Raw genomic sequence first — 21,646 nt, 5'->3', positions numbered from 1 at the left:
CTGTTGAAGAAGAAGATCAGCTTGCAAAGATAGCAGGAGAAATGACTCATGTCCGCACCAAAGATAAACTTTGGTTGCTTTGTACATACAATTATACATGCTCCATCTTCAACTTGAATAGTACTGACAATTTTCATAAGCAAGAGGATCTGTCAAGCCTATTGCAGGCAAACCAGTAGTACTAATGAAAGCTCACCTAAAGATCTGTCCTCTCATTCACAAGGAAATCAAGCAAAAAGTTATTAGCAAGACAATTGTACCAAAGAAGAACATAGCCCAGGCTCTGCAGAATGACCCATTAAGAAGCTTAGACTCTTGAAATCCTCATCAGCTGGGTCACTTTTTGCATGGGACAAAAAATGACAAGAATTTGCATCTGACCTTTGTCTGACTTTTATCTTGTGCAATTTTTCTTGGCAGTCAGCCAATAACCCACAGCTCTGTGGTTTCTTTGTGAAATGGCTTCCTGATGTGAAGGTGCTGGACTGGAGAGTCTTGTCAGGTTGAGTACTTGATGCTGAAGTTGCAAAAGTGGAGGCTTCTTTGAAGGAAACAGTGGAAGGGAAGATGGCAACTGGACAGTGTGATGGTTGGAAAAATATATTGAAGAAGGCTATTATCAGATTGATGATCACTGTCAAAAATATGGTGAGAATATGCTATTCTTATGAAATCTTCAAGTCATATCTTCTCTGTGCTCATGATGTGACTGGCAATCACAAGACAGCAGACCACCCATTAGAACTTGTCAAGGCTGACATCCAGTACTGTCTTGAACAACTTAGTATTGAAATCATTGCATGGTGCTCAGATGTGGGAGGTGACTCATGAGCCATGTGATAGCACTTGCATAGGATCATGTCAGAATTGATAGTACTTGACTGTTGGGCATATCAGGTAAGTGATCCCATCATAGAAAACCAGGAAAAGATACTCACAATGTGCATGTCAGATCAATCTCATTGTTGGAGACTATTTCAAGATGAAAGGCACAAAGTTTGTTGAGATGGTGGCAGTGGCTGCTGAAATCACAAAATAGTTGAATAACCACAGTGTTGCCTGTGGGATATTTGACCAGGAACAATGTGAAACAAACAAGGGGAAAGTTCTCACACTGATCTTACCTATCATCACCCAGTGGATATCTTATTTTATGTCCTTCAGTTGTCTCCTTGCCATGAAGACCCCCCTGGTGTGTTGCATGATAAAAAAATGTGCAGAGTTGATAAAGGCAGGAGGGGATAAGCAAGAGCAATGAGAAAAAGCCAAGAAGATCCTAAATACTGCAAAAGATCCTGAAACATGGCAAAATTTGACAATATGAGTAAGTTATTGATGTGTTAATTTCTGCAGCCTGATAGAACATGCAGCTGTCTCACTAGGGTGACCAATGATATACAACCCCTTGCTATTGCTGCAAATATCACTCAAGCTGACAGCACAACACTGGACTGTGTTGCATTGACTCTTGGCAAGCTTTATGAGACTTACCTTTATCCTGATTTTGAGCCCAATGTTCATACTTGCATGCACAAAAGCCTTGAAACCTGCTGGAAAAAGACAGATCAAGATGCACTTATTGTTGCAATTGTTGTGAATCCATATGTGTGCAACAGTGCATTTGACACTACTCATGTTGCACTCACCCCAAATGGGCTGTATGCTGCCATGAAGTGGCTGTATAAGCAGTTCCACAAAGGTGCAGAGCCTGATTGTGGCTTTTTGTCATATCCCATATGCCAGACATAGATCCCATCATATTCCCACGCTTTCCGGACCTGTTTCTGGACCCCATATCCAACTCATTCCTGGATCCCCTATCCTGTCCACCCTACGCACATTCCATCCAGCAAGACATCTGGACTTTACCTCCTCTCGGATTCCAGACTACATCCACCACCTCACATATCTCAGTCCTGTTTCCACTCTGCCTTCCAGAGCCCCAGATCTCCGGACCTCCGGATATTAACTGTTACTATCTCCGGACCTATTCCTGCCCTCTATCCGAGATCCCTGCGCCTATCCCCATTTAGGCATCTCTGCCTTTCCGGTTCTCAGTTATCTTTCTTTCCATCTTGCTGATTGATCCTTGTACTAGTTTCATCTCCGAGTTCATTTACTTATGTTCCATCTTACTTACCAATGTGTTTCCGCATGCTCGTACATAGCCTTACTCCTTTGCTTACTGATCCTCTCAGATAGCCTCTAGTATATAATTCCTGTACAACTACAGTAGAGTCCTCAGTCTGAATATCACCTTAGATCTGCCCAATCATCTTCTGGACTTCAGTCCATCTGAGTCTTGTCCTTTTCCGTAAGGCCTAGGGAAGGATTCCCTAGGCTGGAATTCCGGACCTCCGGATTTGTCCCCTATGTCTCTGTCCCAAGTCTAGGGATTGCTTCCCTAGGCTGGAGTCTTGCCTTTCTGGCACTAACCCTCTTTCTGGACTTAGGTCCACTTCCTGTCCCTCCGACTCTACCTTAGGGTAGTCTACCTCTGTTTGCTTCTACATTGGACTTCGCCTGATGTAGCCCCTATTCCTTCCGGACCTCCGGACCTCCTGTCCTCTGTACCTCTGGACGTCCTGGTATCCTGTCCTTCGGACATTCCGCCCTCTGTCCTTCGGACATTCCGTCCTCCATACCTCTGGACCTCCTGTCCTCTAGACTCCGGACCTCCAGACCTCCTATCCATCCATCCTGTTTTCCTGTAGAAGTATTACCTTGCAGCAGGAACTCTCCTGAGCATTTCCTGCATCCCTCCAGAACTCTCCCACGCTCCTCCGGAAGTCCTCCTGCACTCTCCACCAGAGTAGCCAGCCTCCGGAAGTCCTCTGGACTTCATCGGACCATCATCGGACTTCCTCTGAAATGAAGGGCACATACTTGGGTAAGGGGCACAGCGTATGAGCTGAGGCCAAGCCCCTCTGAGTCAGTCTCTCTCTCCTTTGAGCATGGTTCTTAACACTTTTTCAATGCATTTCTTGACTATCTGGACTGGAGTACTGAGTTCTTAGATGAACACATGCACCTGAAGGAATTCAAAGATCATGCAAGAGCTGAGGTGAGAGCAAGCTTGAGTTTCATATGTCCAAAGCTCATTGTCATTACCAGAATGGTCAAATCAAGCTCATCAAGGTTTGGAAAGGAATCAATTGACAAACCAACACTGGTCACAACAGCTTTGTCAAATTTGCAATATGTCTACTCTCAGTTATTGCCAATGCAGCAGCATGCAAGCACCTTTTTAGTCAGTTTGGAATGAACCACACAAAGCTCCATAACCACCTTATACTCAACAAAGTACAAAAGACATCTGTTGTCACAACGGACATCCAGTGCTCAAACACTGCAAATGGCTTGGTATCACATTGCAAGAAGTGACAATTTGGTGCTTCTCTTGATGAAAATGAACCACTCTCCCTGGACGATTGTATACCAGAAGTAGAGGAACTTGACTGCAGATGAAGATGAAATTGTAGATTTCTCCAACAGTATCAATACACTTTTGCAAAATGTTGAGGATGACTGCAATACTGTTATTCAAGGTCACACAAGTGCCACTCGCACTGAGGCCTTTTTTGGCACATATAAACCAATTCCCCTCAAAGATCTTTTTACATACAGTGGCTCAAAAAACTGTCCGCATGTTTTGACATTTTTCACTATCTATGATATTGTGTGAGAATGAACAAATGCCTCAAGGACATGGTTATACCACATTGTAGTATGGCTTCAGGGCTTTCATTTGAGCCCTACACCGTGGGAATCGGTGGAGATATGGTGGAGATACAAGGCTCACAAAATGGTGACTCATGCAGACAGTTTTTTGACTCAAGTATTTTACAATAATAACCAGGTATTCTAGTATTTTGTATGACCTCCCTTGGCTTTAATTACTGCCTCTATCCTTCTAGGCATACTCTCAATTAATTTCTGGCAATCCTCAGCTGTGATCTTCCCCCATTCCACTGCTACTCTCTCCCAAAGCTCCCATACTCCTTTAGGGGGGTTTTCATAGGCTTGAAGCTTTTTCTTGAGTGTTCCCCAGAGATGTTCAATGACATTGACATCAGGAGACTGTGCTGGCCAGTCAAGAACATTGATGTTATGTCCTTCAAACCATTCCTTAGCTCTTCTGGATGTATGCTTGGGATCATTATCCTGTTGGAAAATGATATCTTCTTCATCAATCCCTGATTCTGCCAAGCTAGGCAGCAAGTGGTCATTTAAAATGTCCACATACTGCTCAGCATTCATCTTCCCCTCAACCTCAGCAAGCATTCCCACACCATTCCATCCCATACAGCCCCATACCATTAAAGAACCTCCTCCAAACTTGACAGTCCCATTAACCTCTCTGTCTGTTAGGCCATCTCTCTTCTTTTTCCATACATATACCTTCCCATCTGACCCAATCCTATTGATTTTGGTCTCATCTGACCATATAACATGCTTCCAGTCCTCTACAGTCCAGTGTTGATGAGCTAAGGCAAAGGCTAGTCTTCTCTGCCTATGTTTGATGGAGAGAAGAGGCTTTTTCTTCTTTGTTACTGCCTTGAGATGAGCTGCCTTGAGATCATTCCTCACAGTTTGTGAAGAGACAGGGGTAGTGATGGTGGAATTGATATAATGGGTGGCTTGGACAGCATTATCAGCCTTTCCTGTAGTGATATGTTGGATAATAGCCCTTTTGTCAGTAGAGGTAAGCTTGGATGGACGTCCTCCACAAGAGTTTTCCTTGTCTGGATGGCTTTCTTTGATAAACTTGGCCACAGTGCACTTGCATACTCCAGTTCTAGAGGAAATTTGGCAAGCAGAGAGGCCAGCATAAGACAGAGAGAGAATATTATCTCTTTGAGCAGAGGAGATGGCTTTCATGGTGATTATGACTATGATACATGAGATATTCTGGTTTATATAGTTAGATATAGTCATAAAATAACATAATGACACCACTTCATAATTTATATAATAGTGGCATGATTTTTGTGGTGTCATAAATAATGATTTATATAGTTTTAATATACACTCAAAAAACTGTCCACATGAGTCATCATTTTATAAGCCTTACGTCTCCACCATATCTCCACCGATTCCCACGGTGTAGGGCTCAAATGAAAGCCCTGAAGCCATACTACAATGTGGTATAACCATGTCCTTGAGGCATTTGTTCATTCTCACACAATATCATAGATAGTGAAAAATGTCAAAACATGCGGACAGTTTTTTGAGCCACTGTATTTACTCTGCAACATTCCCTTCAAAGTCATCAAAACCAAAGGTCATTGGGCAAGTGACACTTTCCAATTGTACCTGTGAAAGCATGCCCAAATTTTGGCACCCTACATGCAAGCTGTTGTGGGAAACACAACAAGAAGAGAACTGGAAAGTAGACTTCTAATGTTGGGCTAAATGTGCTATGCCTAGCTGCTATTCAACCCTAAAGGGTTTCTGGACTAGACTCAGTGCTCAGAGAGAGTAGGAAATCATGCTAAAAACTCTCAGTCTCAGACTGGTACTGGTAGGTGGTGAAACTATAATGATTACATAACACTAAGTAATATCTGCCTATACAAGCCCACAGTAAATGAAATCCCTACAGTGCCTTGGTACCATTTTTAGCCACTGTCAGTGCAAAGGCCCCTGTGGTTGTGTATGGCTTTGGCCCACCCCATATGCTGTTCATTGTACCTTTCCAAGTATTCCTAGAGGATTCAGAAAAATAAGTGGTTATTGACCCATTTAGATAGAGGGCCAATGCCTTTGCTATGGAGGATGTCAGCTCCTGCATCAGCAATGCCCCCATATGATCTGGCTGCTGAAGAGCAGCTGAAACAGAAACTTGTGTTGATGGTGAAACAGTCTTTGCTTGTATGAATCATGAGGCCAGGGTATTGTGAGGGATGTAAGGGAACAGTCCTGTAAGCTTTTGCCATGTCATGGGTTACTCCTTGGGAGCCTGGAGGTAAGCGCCAGACAAGGAGGCAGATGGTAGAGAAAGTACTGTAAGTGCAAGGGTACAGGTTTGAGTCAATAGAAGAATTAATAGATGCAATAGGGTAAGTGAGAGACAAGGAACTATGGGGCAGGTTCTGAATGAGGCGATATCTTCCTGGTTTTCCTGGCTTGGGAATGATGGACAATGATGCAGTCTGAAATGGGCCAATGAGGGCTTCTACTTCAGTCTTTGAGAGAGGGCCCAGGTATCTGCCAGAGCTGAATTCTCATTTAAGGATAGTAGCAAATGCATTAGCATGCTCATTGATAGACAGATTATTGGGGGGGGGGGGGGTGTACTGTGGAGGTAATGGGAGGAATGATACCAAGGAAACCATATTGTAAAGAGTATGGAACATGTGAATAAGTATGTATGAGTCCATGAGTCAGCCAAAAACAAAAGATTTAATCAGTAGTATAGCTTTGCCCTAACAATGGTTCATGAATGGATTACATGCACTGTCAGATATATACTCACTGTTGCTCCATCCTGTGTTATTCGTGAACATAGTAAAGGCATCTTTGGTGGATACTTTGTTGTCACCAGAACAGATGAGCAGAGCAATGATGGTGGCTATAGTGGTACCAACTGTTGAAAGAAAATGGGATCCGGAAGTTCATCTACACCTTGTAAACCAATACTTGCCATTGACAATCACATAAAACAGATTTAAGTGGGCCAATACGTTTGTAGCAGCAGAGCACACCAGGCCATGGGTGAATAGAATGACAAGTAAGATGCTGTATGTGGCACCAAAGTGCTACCAGGTATCTGCATGGTATGGTGTGAGTGCATTAAGCCTCCTGGCCTTGAGGACACTTCTGAGCCCCATGATCTGCACTTCTGTAGCCAGAACACTTATGATGTGGTCCTTGCTTGCACTCAGGCAGCCATTGGGATGTTGCCAGTCGTAGCAGAGCTGGAGGCTGAGGGTGTTGATGAGCCAGCCCTCTGGGCTCCTGCGACAAGAGGTGGGGGTCTTGTTGTCCCACAAAAGCTCACTCTTGCACTTGTGAATGTTGTGAGCAAAGTGGCCAAGGCATAGAGTGCAAGCATGGTGGCTGGTTGATGTTGTACTGCTCTGAAAAGACTGTTTATCCTGGCCATTATGTTTGGGTTCTTGCCAGGGACAGTTGCAGCTGGGAGACTGCACTCAGGGTGGGAGGCATCCTGAGGGATTTCAAAGTGGGGAGTGAGAATGAGGGTGTGTTGGGCGAGTCTCAGCCTGGGTATGGTTACACTGGGATGGAGTCTCCCATGCTTGATGGTGTGATGACATAGCCAGCTGGAGCTGGGGTTCAGGGAAGCATTGGGTTAGAGGAAGAGGTTGATGAGATAGGGAAGGCAGCAGTGGAAGTGGTGCTGAGCACATAATGGTAGTGGGAGTGGTTATGAGTCAGAAGTGGGAAGCAGCAGTGAGTTTGAGCATGGAAGTGGTAGCAACAAGTAAAGGGAAACATAATAATGCAATTAGTTATGTTTGGAATCAAGTTAGTGAAGGGTATGAACCTCTGTCAGACTTTCAAGTCTCATTTTGTTCCAGACTTCCTTGGCGAGGTTTTTCAACAATGTGAAGTTGAAGATGCTAATGTTGAATGTGTTGTCCAGAGTGAGGGTGTCATACCAGTCACATCAAACACGGACAGCATAAAGGAGCAGGGTGTGTTCACCGAACAGTTCAGCCTGCTGTGGGTTAGAGATGATGTTCATAAAGAACATAGTGAGAGCATGCTGGTGCTTCTCTGGCCAGTTGAGTTTATTGATGTATACTAGGAAACTGTTCTTTGCCATGTTGAACTGGTGCCATTCAAGACCATGGTCTTGGATGACCTTGTGGGATGGCCTGAATGAGGCTATGGTCTTTAGGGTGATGAAGTTGTCAACCTTTGTGAAGCCGAAGGTACTGTCAGCTGAGGACTTAACTTCATTGGCTGCCTCTCTGCACTCATCAGGGCTGAAATACCACAGTTTGATGTACTTGACCGACTTGAGTTTGTGGATTGCATATTGGGATGGCCAGTGAGTGAGAGTATCACTGACCAAGGCACCTGTTTTGAAGTTGTTGATCATTGGCTTCTTTTTCACTTCATGGCACTCATTCTCTACCTCTTGCTCTAGGAGGAGTTGTTCTTGCTTGCAACATTCTTGTTTGGTATGTGCTGCCTCTGCTGCAAGGTGAGTTTCTTCATTGACTTGTGTGTTCCAAGCTGCAAGTTAGATGTCTTGGTCTTGCTGTTAACCTGTAGTGAGTTCATTGGCTACTTCTTCATGAGTTGCCTGCATATTTCCTATGATGCGGTCTCTTATGCCTTGGAAGGTTGCAGATACAAAATCAGGGGCAATGTCCAGTGCTGGGTCTGATGTGATGCAAACCATAGTCAGTAAATATTTTAAGAGAGTGAGAGATTTAATTAATGTAGCTTAGGGGATGGATAGTATGGATAGAAGGAGAGAAAAGAAAAGAGCTTGATGGGCAGCTTGACAAGTACTTTGCTAGTGGAGGAGTGGAAACAAGAACCAATGGCTTCTTCCGTCAGCCAAAGACCAAACTCTAAGACTTTGCTCATACCTCACTTCATCATAGAGTGATAATACATGAGCTGTGTCATATGCCATTCCGGACTCTCAACTCTAAATCCACTTCTCCAGATATCCAGATCTCAAATGATCTGATCTATCTTTATCTCCCTTCCAGAATCCAAACCCTATATCAGCGCCCAACACCGTTTAGACTGCCCCTGTCTCCAGACTCCAGTTAACCATGTTTCCCTTTTGATTATTGATCCATTACATACATTTCATTTCTGGTGTTCATTATTTGTGATCCGTCCTACTTACTAATAGACTCTGCATATGCTTTGTACATAGCCTTTATGTTTGCTGACTGATTTCTATATGATACCTACAGTATATAAACCTCCTGTAACTCTCAGAAATACTCCAGTTCAAATATCATCTTAGTTCCTGCTCATTCCTGTGTCCTCTGGACTCGAGATAAGTCTCTTGTCATATTCCGAGTCTTAGGATTGCATCCTAGACTACATTTCTGACTCTACCTCAGGGTAGTCCATCCTCTGTTAGTTTCTAGTCCAGACTTCGTCCAGATTAGTCTTATCTGCTTGCCCAGGTAATATCCAGACGTCCGTTATCCGCCCTAGTCAAAACCCAGAAACTCCAGACGACTGTTCTAGCCCCCAGAAATTAAGGGCACATACTCAGGAAAGGGGCACAGCGTATGAGCTGAGGCCAAGCCCTTGTGATCCGACCCCCTTGAGCATGCAACCTTAACAAGCTGAGGCCAAGCCCTTCAGATCCATAACCCTTTTGAGTATGACCTTAACAAGAGAACTTAGGTCCAGAGGGTGGAATGAGCAGAACTAATATGATATTCAAACTGAGGTGTTATAGAGATGTACAGGAGGTTATATACTCTAGGTACCTAATGGAATAGTCAGTAAGCAGAGTCTGAGGTTATGTATGAAGCATATGGAAAGTCTATCGGTAAGTAAAGGAAATGAAATTGGAAATAAAACATAGGTAGTGGATCAGTAATCAGAGTAGAAGAGTATATAACTGGATAACCAGAACAGGGGGAAGTCTAAATGGAGATGGGCACTGGTTCTGAGTTTGGAAATGAAGTATAGATGCAGGATGGAGATTAGGTGTGGATATGATCTAAGATCTGGATCTTTGGATCTGGACATGTGAAATATGACACAGACACTTTGTTGAGCCACTGTATGTATCCAAAGAAATGGTATCAAATAAGTTGGCAATACAAATAAACAGTTTTGGATTAGTAACCAAGACACAGCAAGCAGGTAGTGCTAGGTACCTGAAACACAGCCCTTTTGCCAAGCATTCTATGCAAATCTATTACATTCTATAATTTTCTTTGTCAAGTATTCTATAACCTTCCAAATTATTCTATGGCTCTTTCTCAATAATTCTAACACATTCCAGAATATTCTATAGTATATTAATAATCAGTAGTGTAGTCACTAGTCTAGTAGTATATAAGGGGCTCATTTTCCCCTCTTGTGAAGCAATCAATTTCATTCCCAAGTATCAATCATCCAATCAGAGTGAGACAAAGTTTAGGGGAATCAAAGGGGGATTAGTGCATACACTCCTAAGTTACTTTATCCCTATTATTTAAGTGAACAAATAAGTGACAACTAGGAGAAATATTAGCTTATTTATAACATTCTTTTACAACATTCTTCACACATTATCCAGAAGTATTTGAGGTTACATACTTAAGCCACACTTGAGCCATACTTGATTACATAAGTAGTATGCATTCTAGTTCTCTTTTAGACACAGGAAAGTTCTGTGAGGAGAATCACACATATTATTCATCAATTAGGGAAGACAAATAAGACTTACAATCTGTCGATGAATATTAAGGCTTGGTCACTTAAGACTACATCAAAGGGTGTACTCTGTTCTGGTCTGCATCATACTGTTAAGAACTGTTTTGCTCAAGGAAGAGAGAGACTGACTCAGAGGGGCTTGGCCTCAGCTCGTATGCTGTGCCCCTTACCCAAGTATGTGCCCTTCATTTCAGATGAAGTCAGATGATGGTCTAATGAAGTCTGAAGGACTTCCAGAGGCTGGCTACTCTGGTAAAGTGTGGGAGGACTTCTGGAGAAGCACAGGAAATATCCAGAGGAGTACAGGAAATACTTGAAGGAGTTCTCACTGCACAGGAAATGAAGAGACCCCAAGGTAATACCTCTAGAGGAAACAGGATGGAAGGATAGGAGGTCCAGAAGTATGAAGGATAGGAGAACTGAAGGTCTGGAGGTCTGGAGGACAGGAGGTCTGGAGGTCTGAAGGAATAGGGGCTATATTGGATGAAGTCTGATATAGAAGCAAACAGAGGTAGACTACCCTTAGGTAGAGTTAGAAAGACAGGAAGTGGACCAAAGTCTGGAGAGAGGGTAAGTGCCAAAAAGGCAAGACTCCAGCCTAGGGAAGCAATCCCTAGACTTGGGGACAGAGACATAGGGGACAAATCCAAAGATCTGGATTTCTGGCCTAGGGAATTCATCCCTAGGCCTTATGGAAAAGGACAAACTCAGATGGACTGAAGCCTGGAAGAAGATTGGGCAAGTCTAAGTTAAGAGAACAGGAACTAAGATGATATTCTGACTGAGAACTCTACTGGAGTTGTACAGAGGTTATATACTAGAGGATATCTGAGAGGATCAGTAAGCAAAGGAGTAATGCTATGTATGAGCATGTGGAAACACATTAGTAAGTGAGACAGAACATAAGTAAATGAACTCAGAGATGAATCTAGTACAAGGATCAATTAGCAAGATGGAAACAGAGATAACCAAGAACTGGAAAGACAAAGATGCCTAAATGGGGATAGGTGCAGGATCTTAGATGGAGAGTGAGAATAGGTCCAGAGATAGTTACAGTTAATATCCAGAGGTCTGGAGATCCAGGGATCTAGAAGGCAAGGTGAAAACAGGACTGAGATATGTGAGGGAGTAGATGTAGTCTGGAATCCAAGAGGAGATAAAGTCTAGATGTCTTGCTGGACAGAATGTGCATATGGTAGACAGAATAGGAGTGTATGAATCAGGCTAGTAGTAAAGATCTGGAGGTCCAGAGCTCAGGGGTAAATCTGTAGTAGAGCTAATCCAGCTGAGGTGTGAGCACACAGCAGAAGGGGATCTGGGAATGAGTTGGATATAGGGTCTGGATGTAGGCTTGGAAGGTATGGGAATATTATAGGATCTAGGTCTGGCATATAGTGTAGAGACCTGTGCCTCTATATGGCCATTATAGGATGATATACTACCCCCTCTTACTCATGCTCTAGCTCTGGTCCTCAAGATAAGTCACTTGCACTATTGTGCTGTGACAGTCAAGTATTCTCCAGGCTGTGATTGGCAGTTTTTACCTACCTTTACCTACCCCCACTTTCTTTAGCTTATGTTTGCATTTTTGCAGCTGGGATCATAGCACATAAAGTCTACAATAGGACAGAGAGAGAGATTGGAGAGTTCTGGACCACAGATAAAGCATGGACAATACAGGTATGCATCTCACTTATCACTGACCTCAACTGACATTCAAATGCTATAGGACCAGCTCCCTCCAGGAGCTACAATAGCCCCAATTATAATGGCTTCAGACAAGACCCCTATCATGCGACACACAGGTGGACTCCAAATGCATCCCTTATTCCTCAAAATCAGAAATATGCAATCAGATGTTTGGATGAAGGCTACTTTACATGCCTGGGGCTGCATGGCATTCATGCTAACCCTGATATTCCTTGTTAACTCGAATTATCAAACACTCCTTCAATCATATCTGTGGCACAAATGTATGGACTTTGTGTGCACTAACCTTAGGGTAACAGCACATGTCAGGGAATTTATGGTTGATCCCTTGGCTCACTGGTGTTACTGCTTCACCTCCCTCATAAGCCACATCACAGATCTCCCTGAATAGCTCATGATCACATGTGTCACAAAGAATTCATCTCCTGTCTCAATGGCCAATCAGGCAGAATTTGGGGACACTGTGCCACACCCCACCTGCAACAGGTCAGACACATATGCACTTATATGGGAACTTTGTGATAGGATTGATCCTTGGAATCTCCATCCATTTGTTAATGAGGTAAAGAAGGTACACTTGAGCGGTGTACACCTCCCATACTGGAGGAATTGGAGGTACACAAACCCAGCAAACTTCCTCATCCCAGAGGTTCTTCACATACTCCATAAACTCTTCTTTAACCATGTCTTAAAGTGGGTTAAAGAAGTCATGGGTCTTGAGCTTGACATGTCTTTTAGGAGCTAGCATAAGCATATTGGTATATGCTACTTTGGATCAGGTGTTTCACATGTGAAGCAGATGACTGGGAGGGAATATTGAGACATCCAATGCACAATAGTCCCTACATTGTGGGGGGCTGCCCCTCCTGATTTCCTGCAAGCAGTGCATGCCATGATTGATTTCATCTATCTTGCCCAGAATCCTGTTCACATGGTAATGAGTATCCATGCTATGACCTCTGTACTGAGCGAGTTTTATGCTTTCAAGGATGTCATCATTATAGCAGAGGCATGACAAGGAAAAGGTGGGGTCAAGGAAGATTTTGACAATCTAAAACTTGAGCTTATGCAAAACTTTGCTTATGCTATTCAGCATGTCAGCTCACTCATGCAATGGTTAGCTAATATTTCTGAGCACCTCTTGATCACACACTGCAAGCATCCATTCAAGAAGATAAGTCACCAGAAGGACTTTGTCAAACAGATAGCACAGATCCTTGATTAGGAGGAGGTGATACACCTTTTCAACCTGTACACATTATTATCATCATCATCTACTATAGCCTCAAGTCAATCTACCTATGATCCACTCATCAATGCAGTTATCACAGAAGATGATGAGGTCGCTGCTACAGAAACAGATCCGGTGTTAGCATAGACATCTCATATTAACCTAGTGTAGGGATTTCATTTACTGTGGGCTTGTATAGGCAGATATTACTTAGTGTTATGTTTGTACTTTTGGTGCTTATGTAATCATCATAGTTTTTACCACTTACCAGTACCAGTCTGAGACTGAGAGTTATTAGCATGATTTCCTATCCTCTCTGAGCACTGAGCTTAGTCCAGAAACCCTTTAGGGTTGAATAGCAGCTAGGCATAGCACATTTGACCCAACTTTAGAAGGCTACTTTCCAGTTCTCTTCTTGTTGTGTTTCCCACACTGGAGGCTCAAAGACATCTGCATGGCCCACAGCCAGTGCGCAACCACTTCTTGAAGGGGATTGTGTCCAATGATGTGAAGATTACTTTCAACACTACCCTCAACCCTAATCATAAATGCTTGACTATTCCAGATCTCCAGTTGTTATGTGGCATCCACAACTTCTTGGAAATTTTTGGCACATTTCTCATAACATGTGGTCATGCAGACCTCTGTGCTTCACTCTGTCAGCTAGGTGTTTGATGTTTGGTTCAAATTGCATATTCAACTACACTCCACTTTCCAAGAATGGACCATAATGCCTAGTCAAGTTGTGCAGACTGAACCTCCATCTGAACAATTTCCTTGTGATCACTGTGATGTCATGCCTATTGGTGAGAGCAATAGGAATATATGTGCACTTCTTTTTTTTCTGTGTAAGCTGACATCTGAGTGTATCTACTCAGGCCCCTTTGTAGCTCAAATCCATGTGGTATTCATCCCTCAAAGTGCTAACATTTTTGAATCAGGTCTTTGTGCTTGTTCAGCCTTTTACTTTCATCAGAGATGATCCAGAGCCATTGACACACATGTGGGGAGTCTGGTACTCACTGAATATCAATCCTTTGCTGCCACAATATGGAGAATGACTAGCTATTATAGCACTGACATCACACATGCTGCAGAGCTGATACCCATCTATGAAGGACCATTGAGCAAGGATGTCCAGTTTAATGTGTCCCTTGAGCTTTTTGATAAATTTTTCCTAAACAACTTCACAGACAAAGAACTGTATCATGCATTAGCAGTAGCTTTAGATAGCTAGCTATAGTAGAGATTAGTAGTAGGTCAATGTGATTGTCAACACATCATGATCATTTCTTGCAGTGTGATTTAATTTTAAACACGATTAAGATTATCTTGCAGGCTGCATCACGTTACTCCAAGATCACCCAAATCTCCACCAATTGGAGTAGTCCATCACACAGGTCATAAGCATTCATAAGTGTTCATTTCATCATTTTGCAGATGTCCTCAGATGTTGCCCCTCCACACTCAAATTGGAGGCTGAGAAGGAGCCTGCCTCTTTATGTCAGTTCAAACTTTAAATGTTTTCTATGAGACATGTTCTAAATGGCTGCAGTGCATCTGAGTGTGGCAACACTTAACAAGCTGCTTTTTGTGCATTGGATTTGGTATAGATCAGGTTGTGCTCACATGTATGACAAGACCATACCTAAATTGTACAGAGGCTTATGTTTTTCATCAATAGAGATTGGGCTGAGGCTTAGCACAACAAAATCTGTATTATCACATCTAGATAACAGATTGTAGATTACTGTAGTAACTATACTTAATGCCAGCAATTTGGCACCCTCATTTTAAAACCTGTGTGGTGTACTTAGTCCACCTCTCTAGCAGGTGTGGGGTAGTCTTGATTGTATTTGTAATGAGGAGCAGCAGCTTGTCATACATATGTTTGAAGGCTGCCATAGAAAAACTGATACTTCGTCAAATACCATCATGGTGTTCTTGAAGTTGACAGAATACAGCAGCACCAGATGTTATGAGGCATGTTATTGATGAACTGCCCATATCTGGCAGTTCACATGGCATCCAAAGTGACATTCATGACACTGATATGCTCAAATGGATAATGGAATGTGAGAGTCCATGAGTTGTCATTGTCATTGGGCTGTTCCAAATCAAAAAATGACCTCAAATATAAGCAAAAACTTACCACTAATATTTCCCCATATATGAAAGTGAGCATACTCTCATCAATAAGGTCTGGAATGACCACTTTTTTGTGTGCAACCTTATCCTCTTCAAACCAGACTGACACATGAAGACCACACACCCACTGAATGACTCCACAGGCAGTATTCCCAAAGCTCAACAGTAGGTCTGTGACCAGTACTGTGATCACTTTGTATAGGATGTCCACATGCTGGATGGCCCAGCCTTGTAATGACTCTGAAAATAAATAGATCATTAGTGTGATACTATTGAATCTTTTTCAAGACTTACTGCTACACAATTTGAGTAGAGCTTGGCATGCTATAGCTTGCTTGGTAGACATTGAGGGCAAGCAACATGAATTCAATGCCTTTTGCAATACAATGTCACTAGCTGCCTTCACAACATCCTTGTGAATTGCATTTTTTGAGTCATATTTACCTTGCAGTGAGTATACAACTGACAATGTTGGCGCTGGAATAGGTATGGGCACTGTGTTAGATGATACTGGGAGCATTGATGCTGGTGCTGACGCTGTTGTAGATGTAGACGCCAGTGCCAATGTAGATGCCAGTGCTGATGTGGATGCTGATGCTGATACAGGTCATGAGGATTCTGACAAAGAAGCCACCAGTTGTGGTGATCTCACTGGTGGGAGAGGATATTTCCAGGAAATCCTCCTTTGGATGCCTGATTCTTCCACTCTCTGTTATGGTCAGCAGTGATAAGAATGTGAAAATGATAAACACTTACATGAACTATACCATCCAGAAACTCCCCATTAAGATCCTCCTGGAAGTGCATTGGCACCAGGCTATAAGCCACTTGAAATCTGGCTGGCTGGCAGCTTCAGGTATTTTGGTCTGGCCCTGCAACCATAGGATAGTCACCAGATAGCAGGGACCTCCTAGGTATGAGAATCTCACTACAGAAACTTGGAGGAAAGATGGTATTATTTATGAAAGGGTAAGTGGGGGCTTGTAGCTGTCCATAGTGATGTTGTTATTGTTGCTGGTGCTGGTATGCGAGCTGTTGCTGTTGTTGCTGGTGCTAGTGCTAGTGCTGATGCACTAGCTGTTGCTGCTGGTACTAGTGCATGAGCTGTTGCTGTTGTTGCCAGTGTGCTAGCTAGTGCTAGTGCTGCTGGTGTGCTAGATCTTTTTGCTGCTGGTACACTAGCTTTTGCTGCTGCTACTGGGCAGTGTGTTGTTCATGTTGCAGCAGCAGTGCCTTGTAGTACTGTGGCACTTGGGGTTGCAGTGGAGGTTGTGGCTGATTTTGGAAGAGGTGTTGGGGGTTTCTGAAGAGCATCTTAGTTAAGTTGATGTTGTTGTTGTATGCTATAGGTTGAGGTATGTCAGCAGTGCTACCTAGCTGTGATGTAGAAGAATTGCTGGCAATATTCAATCCAGCCTGCCAAATAACAGGCAAATTCTGTTTGAAGTAGTATTAGTGATAGTGATTCTTCAATTGGATCATGCACCTTTGTCATAGATTGTCAACTTTTGTGACATTGTGAGGGCATCACATTGTGGTGGTTGTGCAGAAGCAGATCAATTATCAATCCTTACTCATGTGCTTACAATCAATCAGTAGCTGCTCTGATAGGAACAAAGTTCAATGATTGATGAGACAGACACAGTACAAAACTGATACATAAGGAATCATAAATCAATTCAAAGGCATCATGGACACCTAATATTATTTGGGGGAAGTTCAGGAAGTTACAGAAATTGTTGGATGTTGAACAGCTTGCAAGAAAATACAACTGATGACAGAACTTGCTGAAAAAAGAACAAAGAATTTGGTGGAAAAACTTGTCACAAACCTTGAAAGAGAGCCATATGTGCAGCACAGCCTAAACATTTAACCTCCACCAGCCCTGTGTTTGTGATCACTTGCCTCATTGACTTCGGATTGATCCCTGCTATAACCAGCTGATAACAGCTTCAGAATGCCAGTGCAAAAGGCATGATCTGCAAGAGTGTCTAGATCTCTGTCCAGGTCATCCAATGCAACACACTCAGATTTGCAGGATGCATCAAGATAATCAAGATCACCTGTGACCTGATTATTGTCCCGATCAACCAGCATGTTCATGAACATTTTGACTTCTTTGGCCTTTATATTGAGGAGTTCTTTCTCCTTTGCATTGATGTATTGGTAAAGGTGCCTCAGTCATGAGGCCTTCTCTACCTCCCACTGGGACATGGCAAAATGAGCCCATTGAGTTTCATAGGCAGCTTCCTTGTAGGCAATCACATGGTGAACTCCATCTTAATCAAAGTGTTCCAAGCCATGCAAAAATACATGTTGATCCTGATTGAAAGCCTCTTAAGTTGCAGTCTGATTACCATGGTACCATCTTCAGTATCACTTGAGTTGCTGCAGTAAGGTCTGCTAAGCAACCTCATAAACTTGCATTCATCTTTGACAGAGAGTGCAGTACACCTGTAAGGTCTATATACAGGCCATGCAAGTCTCTTCTGAGCACAGAGTGGTCCAACCTGTGCTGATAGGATGCCAGGGGCCTGAAGTGATTCTCCAGAGGAAGGAGAATCATCAGAATCTAAGTGTTCATGGCACTTGCTGGGGAAAGATGGATAGTTGCTGCTGAGCAGAGAAGAGCTTCTTGGTGGCTCATTGAAAACACTGGGGCTGGGGCTTCTTCTGGGGAGGAGTAATTCTTTGACTGTGTGGACTCAGAAGCATCAAGACTGCAGTCGTCCTTTAACCATCAAAAATTTTGGAGTTTCTGGGGGAGGTCATTCTTTGACTGTCATCAGTTGGATGTATGTTGGCTTGCAGTCTTGACATTATGAAAAAAAATGGAAATATTTGCCACCTGAGTGCTTCACTTGCAGTTGTTTGATATCTAAGCTGCAGTATGTGTTCATTAAGAAGATATGCACGGTAGAGTTTGAAGGACTTAGCACATTTCATCCCATCATGGAGTACTATAGCACTGCACATCCTGTTGGACAGGTCACCCCACAGCCATTGCTGCCTGGAAACTACAACCCATTCAGTCCTGGGTTCTTTCAAGAATCTACACATACAGTAAGCAACAAAACTATTGCAATGTTTGCATGACATTGATTACTCTGGATATATCATCACAGGGATGGCAGCTATGAAAATGTGGATGAGAGCAATATTGTAGCCCTACATCCAGGCTACAATAGTTACACTACATTGTAGATGTGACAACATTTCCTTAAAAGGATATGAGCAATTTACTACATGGTATGCATTGCAACAGTTTTGTTGCTGATATTTTTCAATATCAGAATCCTACCAATAGACATCAGTTATGTTATTTAGTATGTCTTATAATGTCATGTGACATGTAAAATGGTCAACATGATATAAACAAAGCCAAATGTTGAACTTTCTCAACAATCATCATCATAAAAGCCCTCTCTGCTGACAAAACCAACCAAATCCTTTTTTACTTTGATTTTAACCAATATACAAGGGAGATCTCACATGCTACTAGTGTATACCATAGTACCATTATCAGAATTCACTCTAAACTTCATTCTGACCTTCAAAAGTCCTCTGGTGGTTGTCCTTCTGTCCTTTCCTCCCCCTATGTTTAGCATGCTATTTGGTTAATCAGTACAGACAAGGCTGAAAATGCCACTCAAGTCACAAGAGCACTTCAGGACATCAAGAACCAGCCTATGTCCTCTCAGATAACACAACATTACTTGAGGAAATCTGGTATGAAGCCTGTCACAGAGGTGGGGAGTGCTAGAATAATGCTGTCTAAAAAACTATAAGTCCATTCTCTATATTGAGCACTAGGCAACACTTGTAGCACGGAAGTGAAGCGAGTAGGTAGCGATATCTGTATGTAATGGTGCTTAAGTGCATGTGTGCATGTTTACAGCACTGTAATCAGTCCAGAAGATACATCAGAGTGATAAGAATACAATAAGAATACATGTCATATACCACAATCTGGACTCACATTCCATAATATTCCCATGCCTTCCAAGCCTACATCTGGACCCCATATCCAACTCATTGCCAGATCCCCTTCCACTGTGTGCTCCACACCTCAGTAGGATCAACTCTGCTCTGGATTTACCCCTGAGCTCTGGACCTCTGGATCCTCACTGCTAGCCTGATCTGTACCACCCTATCCTGTCCACCCTATGCACACTCCATCCAGCAAGACATCCAGACTTCACCTCATCTCAGATTCTGGACTATATCCACCTTCTCATATCCCATTCCTGTATCCACCTTGTCTTCCAGATCCCCAGATCTCCAGACCTCTGGATATTAACTCCAGACCTATTCCCACCCTCTGTCCGATATCCTGCACCTATCCCCATTTAGGCATCTCTGCCTTTCCAGCTTTTGGTTACCTCCTGTTCTGTCTTGCTGATTGATCCTTGTATGAATCTTCATCTCCAAGTTCATTTAGTTATGTTCTGTCTTACTTACTAATGTGTTTCCACATGCTCATACATAGCCTTGCTCCTTTGCTTACTGATTCTCTCAGATAGTCTCCAGTATATAACCCCTGTAGATACTCCTGTAGTTTCCTCAGTTTGAATATCAACTTAGACTTGCCCAATCCTCTCTCGGACTTTGGTCAACCTAAGTCTGTCCTACTCATCAGGCCTAGGGATTGATTCCCTAGGCCAGAGCTTTGCCTTTCCAGCACTTACCCTCTTTCCAGACTTAGGTCCAATCCCTGTTCTCTCCAACTCTACCTTAGGGTAGTCTACCTCTGTTTGCTTCTACATCAGACTTCATCCGATGTAGCCCCTATTCCTTCCGGACCTCTGGACCTCCTGTCCCTCATACCTCCAGGCATCCTGTCCTTTGGATGTTCTGTCATCCTAACCCTTGGATGTCCTATCATCCTGTCCTTCTGTCCTCCGTCATCCTGCCCTCCTGTCCTCCTGTCCTCCTGCCCTCCTGTCCTCCAGACCTTCAGACCTCCTATCATTCCATCCTGTTTCCTGTAGAAGTATTACCTTGCAGTGGGAACTCTCCTGCACTCCTCCGGACATTTCCCACGCTCCTCCAAAAGTCCTCCAGACTTCGTCGGACCATCATCAGACCTCATATGAAATGAAGGGCACATACTCGTGTAAGGGGCACAGCGTATGAGCTGAGGCCAAGCCCCTCTGAGTCAGTCTCTCTCTCCTTTGAGCAACATGGTTCTTAACAGTTCACAATAGTGTGAGTGACTTATCCTGAGGATCAGAGCTGGAGTATCAGTAGGAAGGGGTGGTATATCATCCTATAATGGCGATATAGAGGCACAATGTGAGAAACACAACAAAAGAGAACTGGAAAGTAGACTTCTAATGTTGGGCTAAATGTGCTATCCCTAGCTGCTATTCAACCCTGAAGGGTTTCTGGACTAGACTCAGTGCTCAGAGAGAGTAGGAAATCATGCTAATAACTCTCAGTCTCAGACTGGTACTGGTAGATGGTGAAAACTATGATGATTACATAAGCACCAAAAGTGCGAACATAACACTAAGTAATATCTGCCTATACAAGCCCACAGAATATGAAATCCCTACAGCAAGTCTCTACAATGTGAACCCAGCAAAGTTTCTCACTCCAGAAATTCTTCATACCCTACACAAGTTTTTCTTTGACCACGTCCTAAAGTGGGTCAAGGAAGCCATGGGACATGAGCTCAATTTACAGTTTTAGAGTCAGCATAAGTGTGTGGGTGTGCATCATTTCATGTCAGGTGTCTCACATGTCAAGCAAATGACTGGCAGAGAGCATTGTGATATCCAGCACACCATAGTACCTACAATGTGGGGAACCATAAATCCTGCATTCATTTGTGCAGTCCATGCAATGATCGATTTCATTTATCTTGCCCAAAATCCAGTTCATACTGAAGCATCAATTAAGGACATGTCAACTGTGCTCTCTGACTTTCACAATCATAAGCAGGCTATCCTCAATGCAGAGGCACAATGAGAAAAAGGTGGAGCCAAGGACAACTTTTTCATTCCCAAACTGGAGCTTATGCAGAGCTTCACTTGTGCAATCCCACAAGTTGGCTCACTCATTCAATACTCAGCAGATGTTTTGGAATGTCTTCTCATCACCCACTGCAAATATCCTTTCAAGAAGACCAGTTGACAGAAGGATTTCATTCACCAAATTACATGGATCCTTGATTGA

The 21,646-nt window shown here is 43.1% G+C and overlaps 4 protein-coding genes across 4 annotated transcripts; 3 read left to right on the top strand and 1 right to left on the bottom strand.

Annotated features, from left to right (window-relative positions):
* Positions 1-1,527: 1,527 nt before the first annotated feature.
* On the top strand, positions 1,528-1,749 carry BJ212DRAFT_1284616 (uncharacterized protein; the record flags this gene model as incomplete). The annotated part of the gene is made up of 1 exon (XM_041331833.1): positions 1,528-1,749. The coding sequence occupies one exon, from the start codon at positions 1,528-1,530 to the stop codon at positions 1,747-1,749; it is 222 nt and encodes a 73-aa protein (XP_041186869.1).
* Positions 1,750-7,633: 5,884 nt separating this feature from the next.
* Positions 7,634-8,377, bottom strand: BJ212DRAFT_1304382 (uncharacterized protein; the record flags this gene model as incomplete). The annotated part of the gene is made up of 2 exons (XM_041333583.1): positions 7,634-8,208; positions 8,242-8,377. The coding sequence occupies 2 exons, from the start codon at positions 8,375-8,377 to the stop codon at positions 7,634-7,636; spliced, it is 711 nt and encodes a 236-aa protein (XP_041186868.1).
* A 7,577-nt stretch (positions 8,378-15,954) lies between these two features.
* Positions 15,955-16,773, top strand: BJ212DRAFT_1304380 (uncharacterized protein; the record flags this gene model as incomplete). Its single annotated transcript, XM_041333582.1, has 6 exons — positions 15,955-16,032; positions 16,073-16,183; positions 16,241-16,322; positions 16,381-16,435; positions 16,464-16,555; positions 16,598-16,773. 6 exons carry the CDS (start codon positions 15,955-15,957, stop codon positions 16,771-16,773), a joined length of 594 nt encoding a protein of 197 aa, XP_041186867.1.
* A 4,117-nt stretch (positions 16,774-20,890) lies between these two features.
* On the top strand, positions 20,891-21,604 carry BJ212DRAFT_1449814 (uncharacterized protein; the record flags this gene model as incomplete). The annotated part of the gene is made up of 4 exons (XM_041338758.1): positions 20,891-20,963; positions 21,051-21,118; positions 21,161-21,382; positions 21,458-21,604. The coding sequence occupies 4 exons, from the start codon at positions 20,891-20,893 to the stop codon at positions 21,602-21,604; spliced, it is 510 nt and encodes a 169-aa protein (XP_041186866.1).
* Between the last annotated feature and the right edge of the window lie 42 nt (positions 21,605-21,646).

The sequence above is a fragment of the Suillus subaureus genome (genome assembly GCF_016647635.1).
Source record: "Suillus subaureus strain MN1 chromosome Unknown BJ212scaffold_60, whole genome shotgun sequence".
Lineage (NCBI taxonomy): Eukaryota > Fungi > Basidiomycota > Agaricomycetes > Boletales > Suillaceae > Suillus > Suillus subaureus.
This window is presented reverse-complemented; position numbering and strand designations above follow the sequence as displayed.